This window comes from Geotrypetes seraphini, chromosome 5 (genome assembly GCF_902459505.1).
Source record: "Geotrypetes seraphini chromosome 5, aGeoSer1.1, whole genome shotgun sequence".
Lineage (NCBI taxonomy): Eukaryota > Metazoa > Chordata > Amphibia > Gymnophiona > Dermophiidae > Geotrypetes > Geotrypetes seraphini.
Window position 1 is genome coordinate 145680871 of NC_047088.1, and position 22659 is coordinate 145703529.

Consider the following 22659-nt stretch of genomic DNA (forward strand, 5'->3'; position numbering starts at 1 on the left):
CCTTTTTTAATAACTCCTAGCATCCTGTTTGCTTTTTTGGCCACTGCTGCACATTGGACGGAAGGTTTCATCATATTGTCTATGATGACACCCAGATCGTTTTCTTGGGCGCTAACCCCCAAGGTGGACCCTAGATCGGTAACTGTGATTCAGGTTATTCTTCCCAATGTGCATCACTTTGCATTTGTCCACATTAAATTTAATTTGCCAAACTTAGTACTTGAATCTTTTGTTTGTTCATACTACAGAGCCTTTTTCTCATCTGTACTTTGCATATTGGAGCAAATATACCACTGCATGGTGGGGAAATCCACATACTCCACTGCACTTTACAAATACATTTAAAATTCCAAGTCTCAACAAGATAAATTCTATCATATAATGGACACTGAGACCTGCATGAATGGTTAACTAAACTAAGAATCTCTCCTTTTCAGATCTTAATTAATCCAGAGAAAACTCTGGATGGAAACAGCATAGTGATGTGTAGTAAAAGGGCTAGTGACAAGTAACAAACGTTTGGATCTCAAGACTCCTTAACAGTTTCCTAAATAGATACAGCTACTCCTTTAGTTCCTTAAAATCCATTTATATGGACAGTATATGTAACTGTTGAGGAGTCTCCACTTTATCAAAATACACAGTTTATATTGAACTTAGGTGATACAGTACTAATACTTAATGATTATGACATTATTTCCTATGGGAACTTATTTTTGTCTGTCACTCAAGGTGAAAATAAAAATATCTTAATATCTACACCCTAATTTCATAGTAATTAGATTGTGAGCCCACTGGGACAGAGAGGGACAATTTTCTAATGATTAAAAATGTAACCCATTGGGGGCGTCACGTGCCTGCACTCAAGATGGCCGCTTAGCACGCTTCCTCCGCTGCAGCCCGGTTTCAAAATTACAATTTCAGCCCCGGAGAGAAATCGCACAGGTCAGAGATAATATTTACCCGCAATCGGAATGTCTTCTAAACCGAATAGAGCTGACGCCGCGCCGTCCACGAGCTCGACGGCCGCGCATCCAGCATCTAAGCGGACGAAACACGAGCCGCCCTCCCCAGCGAAGGCCTCACAAACATCTGCAGCCAAAAACGGCACCTCTATCTCTCAAGATCTTCAGATTCTGAGAGATCTAATGCAGGAAAACCTTGCCGCTACAGCCGACATTAAAAACGAGATGAGTAATATTATGACACAGTTAAAGCAGCAAAACGCACGCATCGATCTTACAGAGGAGCGCCTCGACGCACATGACTCTCAGTACACAGAAATCCGGCGCGATCTGATGAAAGTTACTGCTTTGCAAAAAGACCTGGAAGATATTTCTAATAGAATGAGAAGGAGCAATGTGCGTCTCATTGGGCTCCCTGAATCCACTGAGGGATCAGACATGCTGAAATATCTACACTCATTCATACCATCCATGCTGAAGCTCAAATTTCAACCTGATCTGGAAATCAAACGGGCACATAGGGTCCCCTCAGGCCCTCCAACACCATCCAAACCACCAAGACCTATAGTTATGAAACTCCTGCGCTACACGCAAGCAATACAAATCTTACAAGCAGCCAAATCATCTCCTGCTCTCTCTACAGAAGGCAAAAGACTATTATTTGTTCCTGATGTCTCTAAAACCACGGCACAAAAAAGGAAAGCATTCCTGGCTATGCGTCCTCAGTTAAAAAATATTGGAGCGCAGTATGGGTTATTTTATCCGGCCAGAATGCGGGTGACGTACCACAACATCACTAAAAACTTTGATGAACCTATTGCACTGCAACAATTTTTGGATGACACTGTAGGAGCTATGACCTGAGCCAATCTGACCAAATATACCATCTTTCATATTTCCCTGGAGCTGTGTTCACCTTCATGTTCAATATACCGGGCTCTTGGGAGGAAGAAGCTGAGATCCTCTTGACAGCATGGGATCCCAACTCTGGTTCCTTGTTTGTTCATTGTATGTTTACATGTCAAGTATGAATCACTTCTTTTATTTATTTTCTTCTTTAATTTTTCAACATTATCATTCTTTCATGGAAGACATCCAATATCTCTTCTATTCCCAGTATTGGTACACTATTTCAACTATTCTGAGGATTCAATCTCTTTTCCCAAATGACTGACATTCATCTGGTAACTCTCAATGTCAAGGGCATCAACAGCCCCATCAAAAGTAAAAAAATTCTACATTATCTAAAGCACCTTAATGCGGATATATGTCTTCTTCAAGAGACTCACCTCAGTGGGGAGGAAGCTCAAAATCTTTCCGGTGGCTGGGTCCAACATTGCTTTGCAGCACCTGCCCTAAATAAGAAAAATGGGGTTGTTACCCTGATGAAAAAATCGTTAAACTTCCAACTCTCTTCCCATCTTTTTGACCCCAGTGGCCGATGGTCTCTGATCGAGGGTTCAATCTCAGGGAAACCCCTGAAGATACTTAACATCTACGCCCCAAATGCAGATGACCCTGCCTTCTTTCATCACTTCCGAACTGTGTGTTCTTCCTCTCTCACATCGGACACCATTGTTGCTGGAGACTTCAACTTCCCACTAGATCCATTCATAGACAGATCGTCCACTTGCCGTCCGGCCAAACTCAGAGTTCGATCTGAAGTTATCAAATTGATGGATTCCTATGGCTGGACAGACATATGGAGAATTTTTCATCCCACTGACAAAGACTTCACTTTTTATTCAGCACCACATCAATCATTCTCTAGGATTGACTATATCCTGGGTTCCAAGGACCTGGTTAACCTCGTAACTTCATCACAAATCCATGATATCACTATCTCAGATCATGCAGCGGTCTCTTGTACTTTTAACTGGTCCTCCATATCCAAATCTAGACACTGGAAATTGAACAACTTTCTACTCCAAGATGAGTCCTTCCTCTCCCATATTAATAAGGAATCAAGTGCCTTTTTCGACACAAACATCTCTGCAGATATGGAATTTTCCATCATCTGGGAAACGTATAAAGCATGGCTCCGAGGTGAAACTATCAGTTACTCAGCCCATCAACTAAAGAAGAGAAAATCCACTTTGCATCAATTGGAATTTGATATACATGCCTATGAGACTCATCTCTATGACCATCATGATCCTTCTCTATACAAACAACTGCAACAACTTAAATTTCAATACAACGAAATCTTTAGCTCCCTTGCTTCAGCTACGATTTTCCGTCGTTCAGCCACCTATTATGCTTCCTCCAATAAAGTGGGTCATTTACTGGCCACCTACCTCAAGGGACGCCGCTCCAAACACCGCATCACACACATCAAATCGAGCAACGGACTACTTCACACGACTACCAAAGATATATTAGAAGACTTCCGTACCTTCTATGCTGACCTATACACCTCTGAATCTACCTCGTCGGCAGAAACTATACAAAAATTTATTCATTCACTTGATCTACCCTCACTTACTGATTCTCAACAGGAGTCTCTCTCCCAACCTATTTCTCTTGAAGAAATCACCCGAGCCATCACTTCACTTCCAAGTTTCAAGTTTCAAGTTTATTTGGTTTTACTATACCGACCATCAAATAAATATCTGGCCGGTGTACATTACAATAAAAATATAAATTAAATAGGGAAGGGGAGTTAAAATATTCTACATTTAGAGGTACAAATAGTGTATATTCAGACATAGACTAGACAAACTTGATTGTGAGGGAAGAGGTTTATGGAAGGGTAAAGTTACAATGTAGAGAGAAAAGGGAGAAAGAGGGGATGGGAAAACAACATTTGGGAAGGGAAAAGTCATTAGAATGAAATTTGTGATGTTGAACGAGTGAAGATGACTGAGAGTTAGCTACTAAACAGAAATAAAAGCATCACGGAATAGGAAAGTCTTTAAGCCTGTTTTAAATTTATCTAATTGTTGTTCATCACGAAGAAGTTGTGGTAAAGAATTCCATAGCATTGGGGCAGTAACAGAGAAATTTATTTTCCGTGTGTAATAAAAACTTTTGATGGAGGGGATCAGAAGAAGATTTTGATTTGTGGATCTTAAGGTACGAGATGAACATTGAGGGATGAGAAGTTTATGTAGAAATGAAGGCAGATGGGAGGATTTTATTTTGAAGGTCAGGAGAATAATTTTGTAAGTAATTCGATGGGCCACAGGAAGCCAGTGGGCATCTTTCAGAATTGGGGTAACGTGATCATATGCTAAATCTCCTGGCCCAGATGGCCTCACAGCGGAATTCTACAAATCATTCGCTCCTATCTTGACACCTCATCTTCTCTCTTATTTCCAAAGTCTCCTGGCAAAATCATCTCAATTGCACCGTTTCCTGGAAGCAAATATTGTTGTTCTACCAAAACCGAATAGAGACCATCAACTTGTTAAGAACTACCGTCCTATATCATTATTGAACCTGGATTACAAACTATATGCTAAAATATTAGTATTTAGAATGGAAAAAGTTATTTCAAATCTTATACACAGAGATCAAGTTGGTTTCCTGAAGGGTAGATATGGAGCTGATAATACCAGGCTTTTATGCCATGTACTTCACTCCACTCTGTCGGACACCAGTTCCTCAGCATTAGTCTCCCTCGATGCGGAGAAGGCGTTCGACAGAGTGGAATGGCCTTACTTATTTGCTGTACTATCAAAATTTGGTTTTCCAAAACCCTTCCTACATATGATATCTCTTTTATACAACTCTCCTACTGCTAGAATCATAGTAAATGATGACACTACACCGCTGTTTACACTCTGTAGAGGCACCCGGCAGGGATGCCCCATATCCCCACTATTGTTCAACCTCGCTCTTGAACCTCTGCTTAAGGCCATCAGAAACTCACCAGATATTAAGGGTATCACCATTGCTAACATAGAATTTAAGATATCGGCCTATGCCGACGACGTCTTGCTATATCTTTCAGACCCGGAGACCTCATTGCCCGCACTAATACAACTGATTAACTTCTTCTCCACTCTCTCAGGTTACAAAATTAACTGGGACAAAACTGAACTTATGCCTCTAAATGACTCCTGTGTCCCTTTTCATATTCCTTCACAACCGCTCACTTGGATTACCTCGGGGATTAAGTATCTAGGTCTAACATTTGATAGGGATCTGAAATCCACTACACAAATAATCTCCTCTAAACTCATTGCTCAGATTAAAACCACTCTTTCAGCATGGTCTCCACTTCACTTATCTTGGTGGGGTAGATTGGATACTATTAAAATGATGGTGGTCCCCAAGATTACATACATATGTAACATGTTTCCGCTTATGTTTCCTCCATCCTTCTACAAACAGATGGAATCCTCACTATCCCACTTCCTCTGGAATGATAAACCTCATAGAATCTCTATTCAAAAATTGAAAGCTCCATCTCACTTGGGCGGTGTTAATTTTCCTGACCTCAAATATTACCACCAAGCATTTCTTCTTCGTCAAGGAGCCGAATGGATTTCCGCCTCCTCTTCCCTAGACATACCCAATTGGTTACGACTGGAATCTTCTCTTGCACTTCCTTTCCCCCTTTTTAGATTGATGGGCACAACTAACCCTCCTCAGTTGATCAAAAATCCCATTATGTGGACCACTTATAAAGTCCTTACTGACCTAGATCAGCAATTAGAAACACCATGGAACAAGTCTGCCTATTGTCCCATTTGGTTTAATAAACTCATCAAAATTGATGGTCAATCTATTTCTTGGCCTTTTTGGTACAACCAAGGTATATGGGATATAGGATCCATCTGCCATATGAACGGGTCTTTCCTTACTTTCTATGAGCTCCTGACCGATTTTGCAATCAAAGAAACAAATTTCTACCGTTGGTTGCAATTAAAATCTTCGGTACGAAAAGCCGGACTTGGCTCAGTAACACTCTTGCCTATCCCTACTTTAGTTACCCTTTCCAAACAATTTTTAGCGATGGGTCATACAGCCTCTCATTTCTATAAACATCTAAAATCTCTCACGCCATTCCCACTGTCCTCCCTACAATCTGCTTGGGAATCTGACCTAGATATCTCAATTTCTGACGAGACATGGGCATATATATTTAAATCAACCTTTCACACCTCTCGCTCTGCCTCCATTCTTCAACAATCATTCTTCTTACTTCATAGAGCCACTTGGACTCCCATAAGATCTCACCGTATTAATCCCTCCTTCTCTAAGAATTGTTGGACATGCAACTTATCTGATGGCACTCTGAAGCATCTTCTCTTCTCCTGCTCCTCCATCAACTCTTTCTGGTCCTCAGTATGGGATACGGTATGCTCTATATTTCATATAGATATTCCCTTGACATATCAAATGCTTCTGCTGAAGTCTTTCTCATTAAACGACATAATACCTGATTCAGATTATTTCCTGCTGGACCTCTTACTCTCCCTAGCCCTTAAGGTTCTCTTGTCTTCATGGAAAGACTTATCTAAAGCCTCTTATTCTCAATGGTGGAACTTGGTTTGCCTTACTTACCGGTCTGAAACATACTTAGCTAAGGCCTCTAACAAGTTTCTCCAATCTCAATCCAAGTGGAATTCATTAAAACTATATTTGCGCCCCAATCAATCTTGATATCCTTGCTTCCATATAATATTGCTTTTATTTAATTTTTCTCATTTTTAGCACAACTATTTGTGTTCTATTTATATATATCTATTGTTTTGCAGAAGATGATTTATTTATCCAAATTACATTGATGTTAGACATTTTTGTTATTTTACTTTGATTCGTACTTGCTACCACTTCTTCTGGATGTTAATATTAGATATAAGGTGCACTCCTACTTTGTCTATACGATGATTACTGATGGAATGTCTTATAGCCATCTAAATATGCATCTATTCATTTTACTGTTTGATTGTACCTCTCATTAACTATGTTTAGATATATGCATCCATATTTTGTATCTTGAAAAATTTCAATAAACAAACCTTGACAAAAAAAAAAAAATGTAACCCATTTCTCTTTTTCTGTACTTTTTCTGTAAAATCAATAAAATCTTTGAACTAATAAAAAGAAAATGTAATCCTCATTTCTAACGTATTAGTATTGTAAACTGCTTACTGGTAATACTCAAGTATAAGCGATATCTAAAATATAATAAATCCAATCCATACATAGTAGATTATGGCAAATAAAGACCTGAGTGCCCAACATTCTCAAGGCATTGTTGAAACAAACCAGTAATTATTTGTTTTACTTGCTAAGTTTCAGTATAAAATGTCTTCCTATCTTGCCTGAGATAGGTAACACCTTTACTTAAATGATCTGAATGTGGTATAATAAAATATGCATAACTGTTCTTCATCCTTCTTGTCACATATGAGGCAGAGACCTTAGAAGTCTGTCCAGAATCAGCTATACTGCCTCACTGCTGGAGTCATCGTCAAAGCTAATTTCAGCCCCTCCTGATCTGTCTAGCCATATATGGGACACGGACATCCGTCAAGCATCATCTTTAGCTCCTTGCTGTTAGGCTTCTATTTAAGCACCACTCCTGTGCACCATAAATATAATTATAGTGGCACAGGGTGAGGAAAAGAGCAGAACAGAGGAGGAACAGGGTGGTGGCTGGCTGGTGCCAAGTTTTTATGTTTCAAAAAGTCAGCAACTGTGTCTGGCAGGGATCTCTAAGTCCCATCAGCTCAGTTCTGCACATGTGCACTATGCCAACAGTTAGAGGAAGAGCAGCAAAAGCATTAAGTTCCTACTGTTGCTGCTGGGGAAAGGCATGGGGGTGGGCAAGGAAAGCATTGGCTCAGAAAGCCACCTACTGCTTCCTTAGACTTGGGGAGGGGAGTGTATAAGTTGAACTCTGTTGCCTACTGCTCTTGATAGACTTGCTCCATAAGAAACAGTCATCATTCAGCAATACTAGATCAGACATCAATGCATCAATATTGGTGGAATAACTTTATCTTCTTCTGCCACTAGAAAGTAGAATAGCTTTGACCACTCTTTTAGACACCAAAACTCCTTCCCTTCCCCTCCCATGATAACTCTCTATGCTCCCCGACCCCTCCCCTGGGCCTCCAGACCACCCATAGGCCCTCACTGGTGGACAATTCCATTTTGGTTTCTTTGTATTTGTGTCTGTGGTTTTGTTTTCCCCTGATTTGTTCCTTCCTGGTCTTTTTTGGGGGGCAGGAATGAAGCTCCATTGTTCCTGCCTGCTGTCACTGTTCCTTCAAAATGGGTTCCAACAACAGCTTCCGAGACTGCCATGAGAGGTCCTGGCAGCCCTATTGATGTTGCTCCTGCTTATGCCAATTTGAATCTCAATAGGGCTGTCAGGATCTCCTGGGGCAGTCTCACAAGCTATTTTGAAGAAGGAACTGGCTTTGTGCAGAAGTGAGTGGGGATCGTTCTTGTATCCACTACCTACCACGACCACAGGAAGGTGCTGCCATGAGGGAGGTTTCTGTTTTAAATAGAGCCTAACACATTTTTCCTTCCTCTCCCACACTCTTTCTTTTTATGGGAAAAATAGATGGAGAGGCAATAATATATATAGATTTCCAATTTCAGAATTAGGCATATTGAGTGTAATAATCAGCCCTTGGTGGTCAGCATTAAAACAACAACAACAACAAAAAAACAACAATGACAATTGTGGACAGAATTAGACCCAGATATTTAGTACATGCACCCTGGAGGTTGTGCCTGCTGCTCTCTGATTTTGCCTCATTTGTGGGTTCACAATAACTTGCTGATTCACCCTCAAAATATCACAGTCTACATTGCACAAAGTACTTTTTTTTAAATGGAATCTGGAGTTCTACACCACATAAGTCAGTCTATGTTTAACTCTAAAGGTTAGATTTTAGAAAAGCGGTAATGATATGGAACTTGTTTCTTCACATTAATAACAAATCAAAGGAGAAGTAGCAAATGTTATAGGTGACTCAGACAGAGATTAAGATGAGACATCATTCAGTACAAACAGTGAACATATTAACCTTGGTTAAGGGTGCATATTGCACTAACATTAAAGCACAGGAGTGTCTAGTCTTAGTCCTCAATCTAGTTAGGTTTTCAGAATTTTTCCAATGAATATATATTTAAGATTATTTGCATGCACTGCCTCCAATGTATGCAAATGGATCACATGCATATTCATTATGGAAACCTTGAAAACCTGACTTATTGAGGGCTGGGGTTAGTCACCCCTGGTTTAGCTCATCAAAAAATCCCCAGCTATAAATGCCACCATACGCCACTGGTTGCAGAAGAGGGGGAGCAATGTGAAAGATGCTAGAAGGCAGAGGGGAGGGAAATGTTGAGAAGAAGGGAGAGGAAAAGCAGGCAGCCAGAGATGCCAGAACTTTTGGAAAGAGGAGGAAGAGACAGAGATGCAGGATGGTGGGGAGGGGGGGAGGGAGAGGTAGAGAGGGACAGAGACTGGAAAAATGAAACTGAAAAACAATTAGATGCTGGGCATGAATGAATGAAGGGAAGGGAAAGGAAAAGAGAGGGAAAATGAACACAGACTGAGGGGAAAGGAAGGACATGTTAAGAACATAAGAACATAAGCAGTGCCTCTGCCGGGTCAGACCAGAGGTCCATCCCGCCCAGCAGTCCGCCCCCGCGGCGGCCCAACAGGTCACCTGCCTTAATCACCAGAAGGGGCCCCCTTGCCCCCTAGGTTTCTCATCGAAGTCCTATCTTCCCATCAATGTCCTAACCCTCCGGCCTTGCACCTGCACGACCTGGTGAGCTGTCTATACTTATGCAACACCCCAGCACCTCCCTCAGTATCCCACGATCCCCTTTTCCCTCAGGAATCTGTCCAATCCCTGTTTGAATCCCTGTACTGTACTCTGCCGGATCACTTCCTCCGGGAGCGCATTCCATTTGTCCACGACCCTTTGGGTGAAGAAAAACTTCCTTGCATTTGATTTGAACCTATCACCCTTCAGTTTCTCTGAGTGCCCCCTCGTACTTGTCGTCCCTTTTAGTCTGAAGAACCTGTCCCTGTCCACCCTCTCTATGCCCCTAAGTATTTTGAAGGTCTCTATCATATCCCCCCTGAGCCTCCTTTTTTCCAGAGAGAAGAGCCCCAGTTTATCCAACCTCTCAGCATATGGGAAGTTTTCCAGCCCTCTTACCAGTTTTGTTGCCCTCCTTTGGACTCTCTCAAGAACTGCCATGTCCTTCTTGAAGTGCGGCGACCAATATTGAACGCAGTATTCCAGATGTGGGCACACCATCGCTCGATACAGCGGCATGATGACTTCCCGCGTCCTGGTTGATATGCCCCTCTTGATGATGCCCAGCATCCTGTTGGCTTTCTTCGAGGCTGCTGCACACTGTGCGGATGGTTTCATGGATGGATCCACTAGCACACCCAAGTCTCTCTCAAGTCCGGTGTCTTCCAGCAATCTCCCCCCCATTTTATACTCGAACAACGGGTTCTTTTTCCCTATGTGCATGACCTTGCATTTATCTACGTTAAAGTGCATTTGCCATTTGTTTGCCCAGTCCTCCAGCTTATCGAGGTCCCTTTGCAGTTCCTCAGACTCCTCCCTGGTCCTAACTCTGGCGCAGAGCTTGGTATCGTCTGCAAATTTTATAACCTCACACTTTGCCTCCGTTTCCAGGTCATTGATAAATATGTTGAAGAGTAGCGGCCCCAGCACCGATCCCTGCGGCACACCGCTCGTGACTCCCCGCCAGTCAGAATATTGGCCCTTTACTCCGACCCTCTGTAGTCTACCTGACAGCCAGTGCTTGATCCATCTGTGTACATTAATGGAAAGAAATAAATTCTGCACATGGAAGGAGGAAAAGGGAAAAGAGAGGAAGGAAACTGCTGCCCAGAGAGAAGTGTAGGGAAAAGATGGAAACTAGGTAGATTTGAGAAGGAGGAAGAAAATGGAACAAAGGTGAATGTGAAAAATGGATATAGGGCAAGAAGTGAAAAAGAAAGGAGAGAAAAATAGTGAATGGATAAAATGCCCAGGAAACAGAATTCAGAACACTGACAGAAGGAATCAAAACCAGAGACATGGAGTGAGGTGATAAATAAAATCACCAAAGGTAAAATAAATTATTCTATTTTCAGTTTTGTAACTGAAATATGTCAGTTTTGAGAATTTACACCTATTGTCTATATCTTGTACAATACAAGAGGAAATGTGAGAGGGACACTTTATGCAATTAATCTTTATTTAATTTGTTTTAATTTATTTAATTGAATCTTTATATAATTAACCTCTTCAGCCCCCTCTAATTCCCTACATGAGCACTATGGCCCAAATTCACTAAGCAAATCGGTTTGCGAGCCCTTTGCGACCAAATTTCCTTCCAACCCCATTCACTAACACCTGTAGCGATCCGATCCCGACCCTCCCATGCAAAATAACCAAGCGATTGATTCACTAACAATTGCTTGGCTATTTTGAATCGGGTTTTACTATTAGCAAACCCGACTGCTGCAGACCTGTCGGTAACTGAGTTACCGTCAGGTCTGCAGGTTTTTTGATAGGCCTGTCTGTCTTTTTTATTCATTTTTTTCCATGGCATAAATATTTTGCGTGTGTTACACACGCAAAATATTTGCCCCATAAAAAACATGCCCCCCCAAGCAGGAGGGATGCCAACTCCCTTCTGCCATAAGCACTAAACCCCCCCTAAAAAACCCACATTGCCTATGCTGCTGCAGCACGGCCGCCCCCAACCCCCGACCGATACGGCCCTCGTCCCCCTCCCAGCATGGCTCACCTACCCCCGGCACCAAAAAGTTAGGAGCAGGAGGGGTGCTCAGTCCCTCCTGCTCCTAGGCCTCCTAACCCCCTGCCCACCCCTGGTCGGCCCAGGTGGTCAGGCCCAGCCCACCCCGCATACCTTTAAAATAGTTGGGAGCAGGAGGGGTGCCTGGTCTCTCCTGCTCCTTGGGACCAGGCTCCCTCCATCTTTGGGAGCAGGAGGACTGCCTGCACCCTCCTGCTCTTAGGCCAATCTTCCAGAGCAGGAGGAAAGTCATCCCAATTCTGCTCCTCTGGCTGCCGCCCAATAGCAGCCTTAGGCCCCGCCCCAGCACATCATCTGATGTCCAGGGAGGGGCCTAAGGCACTGATTGGCTGAAGCACCTCTGAAAGAGCCCGAGGTGCCTCAGCCAATCAGTGTCTTAGGCCCCTCCCCGTGCATCAGATGATGTGCCGGGGTGGAGCCTAAGTCCGCTATTGGGCGGCAGCCAGAGGAGCAGGAGTGGGAGGACTTTCCTCCTGCTCCCGAAGATTGGCCTAGGAGCAGGAGAGTCCGGGCACCCCTCCTGCTCCCAAAGATTGGCCTAGCAGCAGGAGGGTCCGGGCACCCCTTCTGCTCCCGAAGATTGAGGGAGCCTGGTCCCAAGGAGCAGAAGGGACCGGGCACTCCTCCTGCTCCCAACTATTTTAAAGGTATGCGGGGTGGGCCGGGGGTGGGAGAACTAGGAGCAGGAGGGACTTAGCACTCCTCCTGATCCCAACGTTTTGGTGCCAGGGGTGGGTGGGTCGTGCCGTACCGGTCGCAGGGACGGAGGGCGAGGGCTGTGGCGATCATGGGTGAGGCGGTGGGGCCGGTGGGCCGGTCATGGGTGAGGCAGTGGGGGGTGGTCAGGCAGGGCTGGTGTGTCGGGCCGGTGGGTGGGGCTAGTCTAGGCTCTTCTGCTTGCCCTGCTCCGCCCCGATCTCTCTTGCCTGCTCGCCGGACTCTCCTGCTCTCTGCCGCCTTTCCCTGCAGTGCAGGCCCGCTTTAAAACCATGGGCTTGCACTGCAGAGAACGGCGGCAGAGGGCAGGAGAGTCCGGTGAACAGGCAAGAGAGATCAGGGCAGAGCTGGGCAGGCAGGAGAGATCGGGGCTGAGCCCTGACAGCAGTGACAGGAGGCTGCTTCTCCTGTCACTACTGTCAGGGTGTGCACATGAGCGGGGATCACTCTCTAGTAATCCTGGCCGTGGATAGGGGGCATGTTAACAATCGTCACCATTTGCATGCAGGCCTTTAGTGAATTTGTCAGCCTGCATGCAAACGGAAACGGATCGCACACGGATTGGAGGGTTAGTGAATCTAGGCCTATGTTCTGACTCCCCTTTTATCATGTGTAAGCTCTTCTGAACAGGGACTGTCTCTTGCATGTACAAAGTGCAGTGCTGCGTGCTATAGAAATAATAAATTGTTGTAATCGTGCAATTAACAGTTTTAATTTTGATCAATAAAACAATATAAATTGTTTATGTTCAGCCCTATTTATTTTATTTAAATTTTTTATATTCTGCCTACAAGTTTGAAATCTATAGACATGGCATACATTTGGATACATTAGTTTTTTTTTCTGTCACTGGAAGGCTCACAATCTAAGTATGTGCCTCAAGCAATGGGGAGTGGAGGAGCTAAGTGGCTTGCCCAAAATCACAAGGAGCTGCAGTTGGATTCCCCTGAATCTTAGCCCTCTACTCTAACCATCAAGTTATTTTCCATTTCTAGTAAATATTGGACATAAAATATTTTCACTACTTTTCTTTATCCTTCAGGAAATACCACTACATAAATATGAATATCTCTGTTCCATACCTTATATGCAGCTCCTCCATGGATAACAGACTTGATAAATATTCCTAAATCAGCTCCAGTATCTCGGGATTTGTTCCCTTTTAAGCTCACACCAAGTCCAGCAGATCCTGAATCATTCAGAGGTATTTCAAAAGTTAACTGGGAGGTATTCTCGAAGCAAGGAATGCTGCAATCAGATTCTCCTTTCTATTGAATGAAATACAGAAGAATTAGGTAGAAGAAAGCAAAACAAAAAAAAATGTCTTTACGAACAGTATTATTATGCAACTAAATATTATACTCTTTATTTTGGAGTCCAAAAGACTGTTAACCCACTTGCTTTATAACAAGTGAATAAGTATATCAACTGAAATTATTTGCCAACTAGAGCTTAGGATTTACTGTTTGTGGGGGTGGTGGTAAGATATTCAAAGATTCATAGAGTGCATATTCTAGAAAAAGCACTAAAAGTTAGGCACTCAGGCCCTGATTCTGTATAGGACGCCCAGGAGAGGTGTCCTATACAGAATCGGTCCTACACTAAACTCCAATTCTGTAACCAGCGTCCATGGTACAGACGCCGGTTAGAGAATCGGGTTAAATTAGACATAGTCACTACACTTATCGCTGCAAGGGGTCTCTCCCTGCTGCAATAAGTATAGCGGCCGCGGCCGCCTGTCCCATCACCGGCAGGAGGATGCCCAACTCCTCCTGTCGGAACCCCGAACCCCGAACTCCCCCTCCCCCCAAACTGGTAATCGCCGACAGGAGGATGCCCAACTCCTCCTGTCGGAACCCCGAACCCCCCTCCCCCCCAAACTCGTAATGGCCGACAGGAGGATGCCCAACTCCTCCTGCCGGAAAGCCCGACGACCCCCCGTCCCAACTAATCTCCCTCCCCCAACTAACCTTTAAATGTTGGTCGGCTGGACAGGTCTTGCTGTCGTCCAGCCGACAGGCCCGCCTCGTGGAAATGAGACGGGCCCGCCCCTTCCCGGCCCATCCCCGCTAAATGTAAGGCCTGATTGGCCCATGCTCTAGAAGCCTGGACCAATCAGGCCTTAGGCATAGCGAGTCCGCCCATCCCCACTAATCCTAAGGCCTGATTGGCCCAGGTGCCTAGCCTGGGCCAATCAGGCCTTAGATTTAGCGGGGATGGGCCGGAAAGGGGCGGGCCCATCTCATTTCCACGAGGTGGGCCTGTCGGCTGCACAGCAGCAAGACCCGTCCAGCCGACCAACATTTAAAGGTTAGTTGGGGGAGGGAGATTAGTTGAGACGGGGGGTCGTCGGGCTTTCCGGCAGGAGGAGTTGGGCATCATCCTGTCGGCGATTACGAGTTTGGGGGGGAGGGGGTTCGGGGTTCCGACAGGAGGAGTTGGGCATCCTCCTGCCGGTGATGGGACAGGTGGCCGCGGCCGCTATACTTATTGCAGCAGAGAGATCCCTTGCCGCGATCAGTATAGCGGCTGCATCTACTTACAATGTAGACCAGCATTTTGCTGGCCTACATTTTAAGCGTCTCTTCTTCTACTAGGGAGACGCGTAGGGCCGCCTAGGTTCGCCTAAGGCCTTTAGGCGAGCTTAGGCGTCTTGCGGGCCTCCCTGGGCTCCTGGAGGCGCCTTCAATATAGGCGGCCTGCCTGGGGAGCATTTTTTTTTTTAAATGTGCATTCCGATTGGCTGATTAGACAGCTGTAGGACGCCTACAGCTGCCTAAAATCGAGACGCACTTTGAAGAATCAGGGCCTCAAAACCTAGGTGGTAAGTTAGTGTATTCTATAATGGTATATTTATGTACCTAATCCACAGAATTCATACACAGGCTGTCTCCACCACCTCTACCGGGAGACTATTCCATGCATCTACAACCCTTTCTGTAAAAAAGTATTTTCTTAGATTATTCCTGGGCCTAATTTCATCCTAAGCCCTCTCATTCCAAAGTTTCCTTTCAAATGACAGACTCGCCTCATGCACATTTATGCCATTAGATATTTAAATGTCTCTATCATATCTCCCCTCACCTGCCTTTCCTCCAAAGTATACATATTGAAATCTCTTAGGAAGAGAAGGAGATGGTGGATGCTTTGGATGGGCAGATTGGATGGGCCATTTCGCCTTTATCTGCCATCACATTTCTATGTTTAGCCTAAGCAGGCAGACAGAAGAGTCCCTCGCCTAAATCAGCAATTAGGTGCAATCGCATTTGCTTGCTCTATGGCGGGTGTAAATGGGCACACCTAAATGCAGCAGTTAGGTGCCTAAGTACAAATGTTTAATAAAACGTGTGCTTAAATAGTTAGAAAATCTATAACCGATGTTTATCCCTCCCATGTGAATGCCCCCTTTGCAGTCACACATTAGAACACTTAGGGCTAGATTCACTAAGCCCACGGATTGGATCCGATCTATGAGCGATGCGATCCGTGGGCGGGGGGCTGATTTACGAAGCGTCCTCATGCAAATGCTTAGAATCACGCCCCCAACTGACTGCATGGCTCACTGAATAGTGATCCAAATGCATGCGCAGACCATCTTTAGATGGTCTGTACATGCCCACAGAGCAGTGACTTTTTTTTACTTTACTTTTTTAAAACTTTTTATAGCGAGCCCATGTTTTTAACCTACTTTAAACCCATGGGCTCACACTACAGGGGAAGGCCAGGAGAGTCGGGGGCAGAGAGCTGGAAAGTCAGGGCAGAAAGAGAGCAGGAGAGCTGGGGGCAGAGAGCTGGAAAGTCAGGGCAGAAAGAGAGCAGGAGAGTTGGGGGCAGAGAGCTGGAAAGTCGGGGCAGAGAGAGTAGTCTAGATTAAATAAATTTCCTTTTGGGTCCTACTGGGGATTTGGTTTGAAAAAGCAATAGAGCAGAAGACGAGAAGTTTACCAGACAGCGGTTATCTATAAATTGTTGGTAATGCGATGGAAAGTGTGCATTACGTGCAGCACTAGTTTCTTCAGAGGAGCAGTCCAGTGTTCTTCCGCTTTCTACCAGCGCATGGCTAGTGAAAAGTGCCAGTGTCCAAGCGTGCGTGTATCCCTTTCTAAACCTCTCCCAGCCTGTTACCTCAGCCCATGCTTCCCACTTCTGTCGCTCACTCCTCATGCACTTTGAAAGGAGAAAATATAAGGATGATCACTGAGAGATTCTGTTTCCTTTTTACTTTCTTGCACTCCCTGTCCTCTAGTTCACCTGGTGTATATTTCCTCCCCAGTTTTTTTGGCAGATAAGTGCTGGCCCAGTCCCGAAGCCTTCCCTCTTTGGGCTAGCAGAAAGCAGGAGAGTCGGGGGCAGAGAGCTGGAAAGTCAGGGCAGAGAAAGCAGGAGAGTCGGGGGCAGCGAGAGCAGGAGAGTCGGGGTAGAGAGCAGGAGATGAAGTCGGAAATGACCCCAGCAGTAGCTTCTTTGTTGATCGGCCAGCCCACTCGGTGTTCAAAGTTTTTGTTAGTGAATCGCTGCCTACCTACTTTACATGCCATTTCCCCTCATTTGCATGTGCGGTTCAGATTGGATGATGATCGGCTACGAGTGAATTGGGTCAGAGGGAAATGGGGTCGCTAAGTGGTCGGGACTTGATCGGTGGGTTTGTGAATCTAGCCCATAGGCATCAAGCTATATAAATGCACCTGATTACAGAAGCGTCTAACTGGTGTTTCACACACACACCCTCCCCCTTTGGCACTTGACTTTTGTTTGAATACCAAAATTTAGCCACCTAGTTGATTAATAACTTTTGATTCATTATATAGAATTAGGAGGGCAGGGAAAGAGAATTGTCCCTTAGTTGCTACTAGGTCTTCTTTGAGCTGATTCAATGCCTTTTTTATTGCACAGGGTTGGAAAGAATCAGGCCAAGTTTTAAGCCTCCAAATGGTCTGCCTGTGGATCAAGACATCACAGTTTCTTTACATATAAAGGTTTAAAAAAAAAATAATAATAATAATAATAGCATGACATTTTTTTAAAAAAATAATAGTGTGTGACAGCTGTAACAAAACAGCAAGAAATAATTATGCTGGGAGAAAATATTTCTGTTATGAGGTTTATTATACTTTGGGTTTTACTATGAAGCATTGTACTCTTCTCAGTTGTGAGCATCACAGCATTAAGAGGCTTCATTCGTGATTCCAGCAATTTTGTATGAATTTGTAACAAATAGAAGGTAAGAGGTCAGCCATCTGCAGAATGACATTTGCTCTGTTCTGCCTGCTTTTTTAGTAGAATATAACTCCTATTTTTTGTTAACTCCTTTAGTGCCGGAAAGAAATAGCTTATACAATCCTTTAAACTTATCTTGCATTCAAATCTGATTATTTTTCTAGTAGTGTTTATTTAGAAACAATTAGTCATTATTTAAATTTGGCTGTGTGGTAAGATCTTAGCAATTAGAGAATGACACGGTGACAAAATTCATCACCGTCCCCGTCCCCGCGGATAACCACGGGAAACCATTTTCATGTCATTCTTTAAGGAGAGAGGGAAGAAACAAAAGTATGAATGGCCACAACCACTGACCCGCAAGCTTTGCTTTGAAGAATGCTGGTGTAGAAGGACCAAGGTCGAAATAGATACTAGAAAATGACATGGAATTATTTCCCGCGGTTATCCGCGGGGACGGGAACAGTGACAAAATTTGTCACCGTGTCATTCTCTATTAGCAATATTCAATAAATATGTGCCATGATTTTTTTTCTAAGCAATACAGTAACAAAATACAAAAAAAAAACATATTCACTGAAGTGGCAGTAAAATATAAAAAGTATATATAGACATATAGGGCTCCTTTTACGAAGCTGCGTTAATGGTTTTAGCACACGCAGCTTTTTAGTGCGCGCTAAACCCACGCTACACGGCTAGAACTAACGCCAGCTCAATGCTGGCGTTGGCGTCTAGCGCGGCCGACAGTTTAGTGTGTGCTATTAAGCACGTTAAACCGCTAACGCAGCTTCGTAAAAGGAGCCCACTATGGGAAGACGTCAATTTCAATAAAAAGTAGAACTATTCAACAGTGGTGTGGTTATAATCAGGACTGTTGTTAAGATGGAAGAGCAACCAGGGGAACTGCCCTGGATTTCACAGCTTTAGGGGGTGCCTATGGTCTGGGAAGTCCTTTCCTTCTCCCAACCCTGTTATAAAGCTCCCCTCATCTTTTAAGATTCAAATGGGTTGCTGGCATGGCAGCAATCCTCTAGAGCTGTTTGTGGATTCCTTGAAACTGTTCCCCTGCCACAGTTCATCCAAGCAGAAATTATGCATACGGGGGTTCTACCAAAACATTAAATTCACTTGATTGTCTTTCCACTTTTTTAGTACAGTTTTTAATGTACAAGCAATAGCATGTTAAATAGTTTCATATTATTGTCATTAAGGTGTTCAGATAAGCACAAGAAACACAATACAGTATAGCTATTTTATAAGATACTGAAACATTAATATTAAAAATGGTTTTAAACCTATCCCATACTGCTTACCAGAATGAATGTAGATTTGCTCAAGTATATTGTATATGCTAAAGTACCAATTTCACAACAAAGATCAACATAAATTACTGGATTCAATGTGCACTTTTTGTTCCACTAAGATCCATAAAACTTTGTGCATCAGATAGTATGGCGTCTACCATTGTTTCTCAACTTCTTCAAGCCAAGTACACCCTAAGCCTAACAAATACCAACCAAGTACCCCGCCCAAGCTCCACTCCAGCCCACCCACCCATAATAATAGCACTGATTCTTGTGCAATCCCTCTGGAGGCTGAACTAGCGGGTACTGCATCTATTCTAGCCTTGGCTGCAGAACTTAAAAATAAAACCAACCCCCTCTGAGAAGTCACCTGTGCGGCCACTCCCCTTGAAATTCAGTTTGTTTCTGCAGCCTTGCTGAGAATTTCTAGTTTTCTTCTGCTCGTGATTTTATTTCTCAAGTCCTAGTCTTTTATTTTCTTCGGTACCGCAGGTTTGCCCACGTGCTGTGGATCAGCTCTGTGCAAATGGGAGATCGCAGACATTTTAAAGTTTGTCTGCTTCTGGAGGGTGCTCTGTAAGCCTGAAACTGCAGTAAGCCCTCTGCACAGCCTGCAGATTGGATCGGGTCTCCAGGATCAGGAGCCATCTCTCCCTTGGTTCATCCACAAAGGGGTAGAGTGCAGGCTTCTGCGGTTCCGAGGAGGTACGCCGGGATCGGAACTGCGCCGCGTGTCTTCCCTGATTTCCCTGAGGAGTCCTGGTGGTCATGATCTGAGGTGACAGGGAAGGTGAAGCGGTCAGAAGACCTGAAAAATCCAGTTTAATCAGCTCCTGAGTACTGATCTCCCTATGCTTGCACTATGTATTGCTGGCTGCCATTGAAATGCATTGCAGCTTCTTAATGGGGGTGGGGGCAGGAAGGCTACAGCCTCCCTTGTGATTGCTGTGTCTTCCGTGGTATCTGAGTCTGGTTCTCCATTCCCTGGCTCGTCTGATCTATGAACCCCTGGACGGTCGCTTCTACTCAGGGTCTGTTGGAACTTCAGACTATATCATGCAGGGATCCTTTTCTCCACATCACGGAGCCTGTAGTTGTTTTGAGGATCGTGTCTTCTTTTCTTCTGCACGTGGGGTCAGCAGTCTATGTCAACCAGGTAATTCGGCTACCCACTTTTGTTCTATCGGGTTCCAAGTCTAAGACCCGTGTCTTGCGGTCTCTGGAGGTTTGGCGTCTCCTTTTGAGATGCCTTGAGGCTACTAACGACTTCTGTCTGTCAGACCATCTGTTTGTCCTGGCGGAACCCACATGCCAGGGTCGGCCTGCTTCCGAGGCTACCTTCTCATGTTGGTTACATGCGGGAATTTCCACGGCCCATGAGACAGTGGGGAAGCAGCCTCCCCTTGGGGTGAGGGCTCACTCTACTGGAGGAAGGGCTTCCTCGTGGGCTGACTCTCATGTGGTCTTGCCTGAGGAGATTTGTTGGGCGGTCATGTGGGTTTCCCTTCAAACTTTTTCTGGGTTTTACCTGCTTGATGTGATGCGGTCTTTGGCCCTTCTTTTCTGGTGGCACGCTCATTGCCCCCCCCCCCCTTGAGATTTGGGACTGCTTTGATACATCCTGCTAGTTCAGCCTCCAGAGGGATTGTACAAGAATGAAAGATTATGTTTCTTACCTCTGCTAAATTTCCTTCTTGTAGATCTCCTCTGGAGGCTGAACTCCCGCCCATCTGTTTTGTCCAATTTGCAGGTCGCCTGCCAGTAACTGGTAAGCTGGCTTTCTCTCTTTGACCAGCCTCATTAAAATTTCCCTGAATGTCCTTTTAAGTAAGCTTATGGGGTTTTAATGGTCCTGGGGTGGTGCCCCTTCTGCTCTTTAGGCTGGGTCTTCTTTAGTGACCTGTTCCACAGTTTTGCAGGTATGAAATGTTTCAATTTTTTTATTATTCTAACTTGGCCTTTTTTTGGCGGTTGTTGATTATGCATTTGGTTATCATGAGCAGCATTGATTTGTAGCGGAGAGTCCCTGCAACCCCCTCTCTTTTTCTTGTGTTTCCTGTTTGTATTAGATACTCCTGTATTTGCTACCTACTGAACTTCAAGGGTTGTGGCCGCACAAGTGACCTCACAGAGGGGGGGTTGGTTTTATTTTTAAGTTCTGCAGCCAAGACTGGAATAGATACACTACCCGCTAGTTCAGCCTCCAGAGGAGATCTACAAGAAGGAAGATTAACAGAGGTAAGAAACCTAGGGCTCCTTTTACTAAGGTGTGTTAAAGCCTTAATGCGCGGAATAGCGCATGCTACCTTGCCACACACGCTAGACCTTAATGCCAGCATTGAGCTGGCGTTATTCTAGAAGCGTACCGCACAGTTTAGCACATGGTAATTTTGTGGATGCGCTAAAAATACTAACGCACCTTAGTAAAAGGAGCCCCTAATCTTTCAATGTAACGTAATTTCTTTCATCTATTTTTCATATACACACAATATAATCTTATTAATACATAATGGTAACCACAACATTAAAAAACAGAACCCACAAAGCACACTGTGCACACAGAAAATGTTAATTATAATTTATATATATTTTTTTTTTTTCAAAGAGGTCAAGGCATATGACTTTAAAATATGCAATCAGTAACAACTATAGAAAAATAGACAAAAATAGAGTAAAATATAGACAGTAGATATAAATTCACAAAACTGACACATTTTGTTCACTAAATTGAAAATACAATTATTTTTCCTCCCTTTGTTGTCTGATGATTTCATGAGTCTCTTGTTGCATTTCCAATATTTATTTATTTCTGCCCCCTGTACGCTTTCTTTCCTCCGGACCCCATTCTCTTCCCCAATTAACATCTCTCTCTCTCTCTCTCTCTCTCTGTCCCTCCATAAGTCCAACTTTTCTTCTTCTCTCCTCCACCCCTATTGGCAATATGTCTCCCTCTTTCCATCTGTCTTGAGAGATCCAGGCATCTCTCCCACCCTCTCTACTGCCACATCCAACATTTTTCCCTCTCTCATCCCCCAGATCATGTGCAGCATTTTTCACCACTGCCCACCACCCCATGCTCATTTCTCCTTCTATCACCCCTCTCCAGCATAATGCCACATTATCCCTCCATCACTATATCCACATACCTCCCCCTTGCATCCCCTTCAATCTGCCCTCTCCACCACCATATCCAAAATGTCTCCCTCTCAACCTTTTATTCCCCATGCATCTCTACCTCACTCGTCTCTCTATGCCCAATTTTCCTTTCTTTCTTTCCCCATGTGCACCATCTCTGTGGTGTCATTGAGTCACAGAGTTTGCCGATATTGAGGGGTACTCAAATTTGGATTTTGGGGGGTTTCCCTGCATGCCCTGGGGTCCCCCCATCCTAAAATCACCATTTTTCAGAACACAGCATTTGCCAAGCTGTGTGAAGAGTATAATAAGCTGGCAATGAATTTTGCAAAGTAGGAATATTGGTATATTCAAGAATATCGAATGACGGATGAAAAATAACCATGAATGCAATCTAATCATGAACGCCACCTTTCAAGCTTTGTAAGCAATAAACAAACTGTCACAGCTACACTGGATATCATCCCATATCAGTCTCTCTGGCATAGTCCCAAAATACATATAGGTCAGACTTCAGTATATTGGCT

General features: G+C 44.1%; 1 protein-coding gene across 4 annotated transcripts in view; it reads right to left on the reverse strand.

Annotated features, from left to right (window-relative positions):
- PARD3B (par-3 family cell polarity regulator beta) overlaps positions 1–22659 on the reverse strand; it is a 1834390-nt gene that overhangs the window by 936873 nt on the left and 874858 nt on the right. For all 4 annotated transcript variants that reach the window (XM_033945029.1, XM_033945028.1, XM_033945030.1 and 1 more), the window contains one exon: positions 13559–13744. In XM_033945029.1, coding sequence (XP_033800920.1) covers positions 13559–13744 — 186 coding nt within the window. The remainder of the gene's footprint in view (positions 1–13558; positions 13745–22659) is intronic.